The 9753-nt window shown below is 40.9% G+C and overlaps 1 protein-coding gene across 2 annotated transcripts in view; it reads right to left on the reverse strand.

Annotated features, from left to right (window-relative positions):
• The window catches only part of dync1h1 (dynein, cytoplasmic 1, heavy chain 1), a 48808-nt gene extending 39055 nt beyond the window's left edge, over positions 1–9753 (reverse strand). For both annotated transcript variants that reach the window (XM_061795955.1, XM_061795954.1), the window contains exons 1-8: positions 9377–9753; positions 6163–6250; positions 5183–5356; positions 4842–5097; positions 3422–3608; positions 2938–3209; positions 1933–2160; positions 287–940 (exon numbers count right to left, since the gene is read on the reverse strand). In XM_061795955.1, coding sequence (XP_061651939.1) covers positions 287–940; positions 1933–2160; positions 2938–3209; positions 3422–3608; positions 4842–5097; positions 5183–5356; positions 6163–6250; positions 9377–9626 — 2109 coding nt within the window. In that variant the 5' untranslated portion in view covers positions 9627–9753. The remainder of the gene's footprint in view (positions 1–286; positions 941–1932; positions 2161–2937; positions 3210–3421; positions 3609–4841; positions 5098–5182; positions 5357–6162; positions 6251–9376) is intronic.

Here is a 9753-nt window from a genome sequence, read left to right on the forward strand (position 1 = left end):
CTCAGGACACCGAAAACAAAGATTTTAGTGGGTTCCATGAGCAGAACGACATTGAATGAATGTGACTACAGTGCTCGGAACACTGATTTTGCTGGGGAACAGTACAGTCTACAATACATTCTCGTATTTGTATGTTTAATATTTACGGCTTAACTGTGATGTGGGTTATAAATTGGTGCACTCGATAGACTGACTATTGCAGCAATTAATTTGACTTATTATTTTATTGACTTATTTATTATTATTGAAATGTTTTTCCCCCCAATATAAAGCAGCCTTTTTGTACCTTGCGTCCCCAGTCGTCGAAAATCTCTTGAGTGTTGAGCTTGGCCCTGAAGCTATCTCCATCCTGCTTCAGCTTGAGCCCCTCCACGTGATTCTCCCAGCCCTTGCCGAGAACATCCTCCACCCTCTTCATGTACGCCGTCAGCTGGCGGTCGATCTGCTTGGCCCAGATGATGGATCCCGACACGGGAGGTAGGTCTCGCACATGGCTCATCTTGCACGCCTGGCTCTGTGGGTACTGCACCTTGAACTTGTCGTGCAGTGACTCGATGTCGTCTTTTACGCGCTGGATGAGCTGCGTCTGATACTCGCGGATGGCGCCGCGGATGTGCGGGCGCACAAAGAGTGCGTTAAAGCGGGAGAAGATGCGAAACATCTCATTGGCATTCTTGGCCGTGCCCAGCTGGTCGCGAAGGCGGGCGGTGATGCGGGTCTCCACACGGTCAATGCGTTCGTCGTAGCGCTTCATGGCAGCTTCCCAGGCTTCCATGCCCTCCTTGGACACGTCCAGGCCGTCCACCTCTTTGACGTTCTCGTAGGCCAGGTTGACCTCCTCGATGGCGTTGGCATCGGCTGCATCAAAGAGAACTCCAGCCACTTTCAAGTCCTGAGGCTCCACAGTCTCTCCCGGGGCGTGCTGCGGCACGGCGGAAACCTGAAAAAAGAGAGTTGTGATTAGATGATTACTTAGATGTACTGGACAATAACTGTAAAAGAAGAGTATTCTTGGATGCAGACCACCACCATCCCTTAAAACATCAGTCAGTGGCAACATTCTCCCAAAACAAAAATTAATAACAAAAAGGAGGTTGTTTAATTCACCCCCAGATTTTCTTCCGAACCCAAAATAGAAAAATCCTTAATACTTGTAATCGTCACAAAATTACAACTTCATATATGAGTCAGTGTTGTACAATCTAGATGTTTTTTTTTTTTCATTTCATTGATTCTGGAAGACAATTTAGTGTGTTCCAGGGCCTCGGAGCATGAAATTAATAAGACGGACAAATTACTCTGTTTGAAGGCGGGAGAAAAAAGGTTGAAAGAAAGGGTAACATTTAAATAAGAAGGTAGAAAAATATTAAAAGTTACTGAATTTTCTAAAATCCAGATCAACTTCATAAAAATATACACTTCTGTAAGTGTTTGAAAATCCTAAATGTGGATTTTGGTAAAATAAAACTACAGTTAATTGCTAACAAATTTTCAATCTTGATATGATCCAAAACAGATGACATTTGGTATTTTACAGCAAAAGAAAGTTTGAAACGCATAGTATAAGAGTTAGGGGGGAAAAGTACAACTAAGTGTTTTTTAATGAATTTAATTTGCTGCCAAATATACCTCATATAGCTCATAAGATCAGAAAACTCAATTCAGAAATGCTTGAAAATCACAGGTGAAATTAGAACAATTTCAAATGCCAGCTTCCCCTTTCATTCAAATCTGACCACATTAGACAGTGTTGACATTCTTATTTTAAGTTTGGGAGTTTTGTTTTTTTTTGGGATGATTTTAAATGTTCTCGTTAGAAGAATATATACTCATCATGAAAAACTGCAGCCAGCAAGGTCCAAACAAACAGAGACAAAAACCTTGGAGAAGGTAACAATCATGAGGAAAAATGACTAAACACAGTATGCTTACCTGAGGCCTCAGCACGCGGACAATGACGGCCCTCAGCTGCTCGTGCTGCCTCCTAAAACGCCTCATGTGATCCAGGCGCGACTGGAGCTTCCTGTGGGCGGGGCTGAGGCGCCACACCATCTTCAGGTTCTCTTCTCGCTTCCTCTTCACAATGTCCCTCAAGAGCACCTGCAGTTTCTCATACTCATCTTCCCAGGTCTGGAACACCTCGAAGCAGGCCACCATTACCTGCAGTAGAAGAATATACAGTGAATTCCTACATATTGGCCCTTTGGCATTCGCAAATTCGCAGAATTATCCTCAGTTATTTGCTGTGCTCGGGCCAAAACAATAAAAATATTGCTTTGGCGCCATCTTGTGGAATACTGATGTTGTGGTGAGGTTTAATTCATTAATGCCAACTAATTTAACTACTGAATACAGTAATTTATGTAAAATGGGGTCATGATTGTGCACATGCTAGATGAATGGTGTTGACGCTTTGCTGGTTAATCTTTGTGTTGTTACAGACCACAGTAAATCAATCAATCCAAAAGGAACGAAGCTCCGTTTTAAGCACTTTGTGACCATCTTCTGGCATCTATAGGCAATAACAAACAATTAAAAATGATTATTATTTTTTTGTTTGAAGGTAATTTTTATTATTTATTGTATTATTTGGGGAGGGGTGCCTTTCACCAAGCATTGTGCTGTACATTGAGGATAATCTGATTCTAACTGTTGTTTTTTGCTCTATTTATTCACCTTTCATTCCTCTGTACCCGTGTATGTGCCTCAAATTCAGGTAGGTGGTTTAGGGAGGGGGAAAAAATTAAGATGTTCTTGGTTCTGTGTGTGCCCTTGATTTTCGATAAAAAAATTATACATAAAATTAAGTATTTACAAATCTTAACTATTCACAGCAGGGCTCTGTCTCTTTGAAGCCCCCACTATTTGCACCAGTCTGTAATGTAAGATTCAGATAAACAACAGAGAGAAGTGATTGACCACTTGAATGGAACACACCTTTTCAAATTCCTCGTAGGCAACGTGCATGAGCTTCCTGGTGCCCAAGACCTTGAGAAGCTGCGAGCTCAAATCCCTGGAGATGGCCTCGACCAGACGTAGGGCTCTCTGAATGGGGTACTTTGTGTTCCTGATCTTCTTCAGGTGAGTGAATATGGCCATCAGAGCCTGACGGATCTTGTCCAGCTCAGAGGCGGAGAGCAAGTCATTGAGGGGGAAATCTTTCATCAGAGGGTTGTAGTCATTGACAGTTTCCACCGCCTGTTTCAGACCTTGGAAGGAAGGACAAATGCAATGATTACTAGAGGCAAGGTGTGGGGGGGGGGACCAAAAAACCAAAGTGAAGCAGCATTTTGTTTCTATGCCCCTCAGCTGTGGAACAAACTTCCTGAACACCTAAGATCTGCTTAAACTGTCGGTACATTTATATCAAATAAAATTGCCTTGCCTAAACTGGGAAATCTCAAATTGGCTTTCAACTCACCAGTGTCAGTATCGAAGCTGACAGTTGCGTGGAAACGTTTGCCATGCTTGAGGATGTCCAGCGTGAGCAGAACCTCTGGGCTCTCCCGCTTCTCTTGGATCCTGTTGAGGGCCCGTTCCAGATTGAGCCAGAAACTGATCTCCTGCAAGGCCGTGCCTGATGCCGGGTCACGGTCCAGCTTTGTCACCTGGAATATGAATGGGGGGGGGGGTCCAGTTTAGAAAGCCTAAGATTCTTTCTGAGCATATTTTTTATTTTTTTTTTTCCCAATCGCGTTTTGCATCATTAATGGATTGTAGCAGCACAAGACCCCAACCCGTTTGCCTTTATCAGGAGCCTGCAGACTCACATTCCAGATTAAAGTCAAGTATTTTGTCTTTATGTGTTATTAACTGTGGTTGAATTTTTATACTTTGGAAATGCATCTCTGATATTCAATCACGTCCGTCTTTGTCACTGAAGTTAAAAGTTGAGCGGTCCATTGTTTTTACATCTTAAAAACAACAGTGGTTGCCTTATATTTACACTACTAGTTTAAAATTGTCAAATGTTACTGAAAACATTGGCTGTACAATTTAAGGTTTTTTGATGGCAACAGTTCTTTTTCCGGGTACCAGCATATTTTAGGAGACCTTTTTAAACACCAAGGCCACTATAAGACCTTTCATTCACTCGCCATTAAATACACTTGGTATTGGCGAGATGGGCTCAATCTTATGTAACAATATTTCGACAAAAATAGAGTCATGCCTGCTAGCAGACTCCCTATCACGGAATCATTGAATGGTGCATTTCCTAACCATGATACAGCTACCGTCATTTCTATTTTAGCCAATTACAAGCCCATACGTATTTGCGTCATTACGAACTTACGTACTTCCTCGACCGTGTCTACGCCTGTTACTTCTCATCAACTGGCTGCTGATATAGCTTTGATTGTGGTGATGTTTTGGTCGCGCAAATGCTATCGTCACTTCAAAGAGTGGGGTTTGCATTTTTTGGTGTTCCTCTCTCTTATGCCGCAACTTCACTCAACCTGTGGACTCTGCAACAAGAGGGAATAAAAGTCTGTTTCGAGGTTACGACTGGCATGTAATGAACGAGTTTGGGCAGCAGCGTAAGAATACATGGTCACACGTCAGAAGAAGGCACACTTACTCAGCACCGTACTTGTAGTATTTCATTGGACTGTTTTATATTTATAGCCTAAAAGTGTTTCTCTTACAAATATTTAATGTAATTATGACTAGCTTTTAATCATGTAAAGCACATTGAGTTACCTTGTGTATGAAATGCGCTATATAAATACATTTGCTTTGCTTTAGTGTGTAAGCGTCAGTTGGTCATATGGAACGCCGTCATAAACCGAGGACCTCCTGTATATTGAAAATAAATAAATAAATGAACCTGTATGTCTTACTTTCTGAATCTCCCTGATCCAGCGGTTGACTCCAGACTGCAGCTGATTCAAGAAGGTGGGGTCCTCTACTTTATCCCCAAAGTCGGTGACTTTGGGCTTCTCGCCACGCTCGTAGCACTGCTTGGCGATGTTGGTGATGATGGGATGGATGAGCAGACTGATCTCAGGGATCTCGATGTTCTGCTGCAAGTGCAGGAGGCCCATCTCCAGCTCTGCGATCTTTTTCTCCACGGAAGGTGCCATTTTGTCCCCATCCCTGCAGAGGAATGAAAGCATGAGCGTGGCACAATTTCAAGGGAAAACCAACCATCAAATCCAAATCGGACGTGGAATTTTTTTACCTGTCAGCCTTTCCAGACTCGCGGATGTACGACTTGAAGAAGGGAGCGACAGCGTTGCTGATGAACGAGTGGAGAGTCTCGTAGGGAGAATCCTCGCTCAGCGTCAGGACGCGGACTTGGGTTGATATGGGCTTGTCTGCATCAATGACGCCTGTCCTCTTGATCAGAGCCAAGCTGCAGGAGGGAAGTGTGTATGTTACCAAGGGTTGCAAAATTGTTGGAACCTTCCCATGGGAATTTATTCGAATAAATCTGGAATTTAAAAAACTGAATGTTGGCTTTTAGTAGGGAACTTAAATATACAATATGGCTGCAACTAACCATTATATTAACAAACGAATATGTAGATTTTTTTTCCCCCTTCAATTAATCAGATTTGAAAACAATGATTCCCATCCCGTTATTCAATAACAGGACATTATTGCAAGTCGACAGTGATGAATATGCATAAACATAAATTGATTATGATTCAGTTATTAGTTTGGTCTTTAACATGTCAGAAAAATTATCTATTATTATTATATATATATATATAAATGTTTTAGCTCCCATTTTTCATGAGGTGAACTCATAGATCGACAACTTTTTCTTCTATGGGCAAAAAAGGCCTAGTTTTCTCTCAAATCTATCAAAATCTATGTTAGTGAGCACGTCTGCTTTGATAAGATAATACATTCACCTCACAGGTGTGGCACATCAAGATGTTTGTTACACAGCATGATTATTGCACAGGGCTGCCCACAAAAGGCCACTGTAAAATGTGGAATATTATCACACAGCACAATGCCACAGTCACTTGCAAATTATGAGGGAGTGTGCAATTTTTTGTCCTTGTATTAACTGTATGATGTTTGTGAGTTTCTTTTTTAACCACAAGCAGCACTTTATGAGTATTATTTGTGGGAAGTGCTACTTAAATGTTATGTTACTTACAAAGACAGTTCAAAATGAATGAAAATGACTTTTCAATGTTGGTTTACCTGTTAGACTTAAGGCCATAATGTATGTCGATGCTGATGTTGTAAGTGATGCACTCCTTCTCTTCCTCTCCTTCGTCACCAACATCCTCTGGGTAAAGATTACATTATGTCATAAGTTACATCATTTGTATTAGGATGACCATCAATAACCTTTTATTCTGAGGCTCAGGATCACATACTGTAGCCGGAAGGAAACTGAAAAGTATAAAGTCTTCATTGATACATGCCGACCCACATGACCAAAACCACCAAAACAGCATGACGCTCAAAAGTACGAATGATTCTTTTAATTCATATTTAGCACAGTAGGTGGCTTGTATTTCTTTTAGAGTTACAATCAGGTGGGTAGAGTAGCCAAACATTGTACTCAAGTAAGAGTACTACTACTATAGAATAATATGACTCGAGTAAAAAGGAGTACTCCAAATAATTACTACAAGTACTGGGTAACTCGTGAGTAACTTCAGATTTATTTTTTTTTTTTTTATTTTTATTTTTTTTTTAAATCAGAGCATGAATGTCAAAGAAAACAAAAAGAACTAAATAAAATATGAACATGCAATTTCAGATTTTGCTGAACAATATCACTTAAGCTAATAAATAAAACAAAACCCTAAAATAACAAATTAAGGCAAATACAGCTTGAAGAAATTGTCTTATACTGTATTGTTGCCACTTGTTGAACCGCACAATACTGGCTCACCAGGCAGACTACAAAAACAAGAACAAGTCTGTTGTGGATATAAAAAGTATAAAAACCATTTTTCAAATACCAGGTATTTGAGTTGTAAAATAATTTTGATCACGATAAATCATTTGAAAACTTTTTTCACCATTAATCTAACCTAGAATTTGTACAACTCAACTGAATTATTTATTAGTTATTATTATTATTTTTGAGAGGAGAGGTGAAAATAAACAACTGAAATAAACTTGAATGTGATTGATTTGGACTTGACATTTAACTTGCTACCTTCTTGGCCAGGTCACCATTGCCAACGAGATGTTCTGTTTTAACTGGTCTTTTACCTGGTTCAATAAAGTTTAAATAAAATGTATAAAAAAATTAATCTGGTTGCACAAGGATGCACTCCCTCTTATAACTGGCATCTGGCTGTGTTCAGAAGTATCCGATTAATGTACATTCAGACTCGTGTTCGATGAGAGTCGACACACGTGCCACAATTTCACTTTTTAAGTGGAGAAAACAACAACAACACATGCCTAGGGCCTTACATAAAATTTGTTTGCGTTATCCACTGAAATGATTGAATGAAGAAGCTGTTTGCTGACGAGACTAAAGTGTGTGTGTGAGAGAGATAGCGAGAGGGAGTGAGAACAAGATGCATGTTTTACAGTTACTTGCGACCATAAAATAGGGCTATTGTTGCCATATTCACAGCCAAAACAGCAGCAAAAGCATCTGCATCTTACCGCAAGGTGTTTTCTCACGTTAGAGGTGGGCTGGGTTATCCAAGTTTGGTCAGTGAAAAAACTACACTGCATGTTAAACCTGTTGTTTTTCATACTCTTATGTAAACGCGAGCCACACGTGGCTGTCACGACTCTCTTTGATTGGCCCGCGAAGCCCAATAGAAGACTCTGCGTAAGGACATGTGACTTTGTGTCGTTTGATTGGTGAACTTGAGTCATACATCACTGTGGTAATCACGGTGGATTGGTGCAATAACACCCGATGCGGAAAGCGAAAACTAAAGTCTAAAAATAGATGGCGCACGCAATTATTGATAAATAAAAGTAGCGAATGGCCTGTAGATTACTCTAACGGAGTAAAAGTACAGTTTCTTTTTAACATAAAGACTCAAGTAAACGTATGTTTCATTAAAATTACTCTGACAAGTACTATTTATCCTGAATGCTACTCAAGTAAATGAAACTAAATAAATGTAGCGCACTCCTAACCACCTTTGGCTGCAGCGCAGTGGTATTTATAAATGCATACTCATTGCAAACAAAGTGGTGCAGCATTGGATTTCATTCAAAATGAATGAGGTGGATAAAAAATGTCAACTCATTGCTATTTTACACACCTAAAAACGATAAGATTAAGACTAAATAGTATTCTTTCAATGTTGTCTGCTACAGGAATGTTTTGTGCCAGGCTAAAAACCACCAGCCTATGGCATTCCAAAAAAAGTCTAATCTAAAAACAGCATATTTAGGGAAGGAGTATAATTTTTCAGTTATCATTAGCTAATCTCGCATTTTTTTCTTACATTCTGCTCACCCAGGACATTTTGTCAATTCAGTCCTGATTAGAATTTAGCTCGCAGCAAAGCTGTGTCCACTGATTTTGTTTTTTTTCTTCTTTTCAGAATGAGCAATGCGCAAGCATAAAAAAAAGAGGGAGGAGGCTATGCAGAGGGTACATTTTTCTTGTTGTGCCAAGTTATAAAAATGTGCATAATTACAAGTAAAAACTCATTTTTCCTTTCACTTGAATACATTTTAGTCTGTAGTTTGTTTTTTTTACGATTACTTAGTATTGTCGATTGGCTGGCGATCAGTTTAGGGTGTAGCCCACCTCTCGGCCAAAGTCAGCTAGGATAGGCGCTAGCACAACCTCGACTACAGTGAGGATAAGCGGTTCAGATAATGGATGGATGGATGGATGGATGGATTTCGACTTAGTACAGCCGTTGAACCAGTACTTTCTACTTTTAGTATTTTATTATATTTTGTACACCTTAAATAGAGAGAGTCAGCACTTTTGCCACCTCTGTGGAAAGCGAGCAGATAAATCGTTCTCATGGATGCAGACTCATCGCTGACACATGGTGCAGCGTTTCTTTCCATTCATCATGAACGAGCTGGATACTAATTTAAATTAAAACTCTGATGGCACAGATAAATATTGTGGTATGGTCTGACTTGGAGTTTTAGATAAACATCGAACTTTTGACAGTGAATTTGTTGATGGTAGGAAAAAAACATGTTTGAAATTTGATGGAGAAAAAAAAAACAATCTAACAATGGCAACATCAAATGGCAGAGATATGCTTCGATACAAATATCGACTAGCTGTTGTTCTCCACAGCCATAAAAACTACCAAAACCAGCTCAAACTTTGCGTTAACGGAGTTCTCGAGAACAACAGAACTATGCGGATGACGTCCATGTCTGTAAATTCATGGCTTACTGTTTGTGGCCGGGCTAGCTAGGTTAGCCGCCCAACATGCCCAAATGAGTTTACCTTTCAGCGCGCTCCTCTCCACCAAGATAGTGTGGACTTGGGGGTCGCCCAGGAATTTCTTCATCTGCTCCACGGTGCTCTTCTCCTCCAGGGAGGTTTCCAGGGAAGCCGGGGCCTCGCCGCCATCTTCCAGGAGCAGCGGGACGAGCTTGCGGATGTGCTTCTGCAGCACCGAGGCGTCCGCCACTGTGTGGACGGCCGACACCTCCATGGAGCCGCTGTTGTCTTCGCCCCCGACTCCGTCTGACATTCTTCGAAGCGGTCTGCGACCACCGGTAGACACGGAACGACGAACAAAAGAGACTCGAGTGGCTGAGGCAGATAGGGCTTCGGTCAGAAACTGGGTGCCGCACCGCTGTCAAATCGCACCACCCCGG

Source organism: Phyllopteryx taeniolatus, chromosome 13, assembly GCF_024500385.1.
Source record: "Phyllopteryx taeniolatus isolate TA_2022b chromosome 13, UOR_Ptae_1.2, whole genome shotgun sequence".
Lineage (NCBI taxonomy): Eukaryota > Metazoa > Chordata > Actinopteri > Syngnathiformes > Syngnathidae > Phyllopteryx > Phyllopteryx taeniolatus.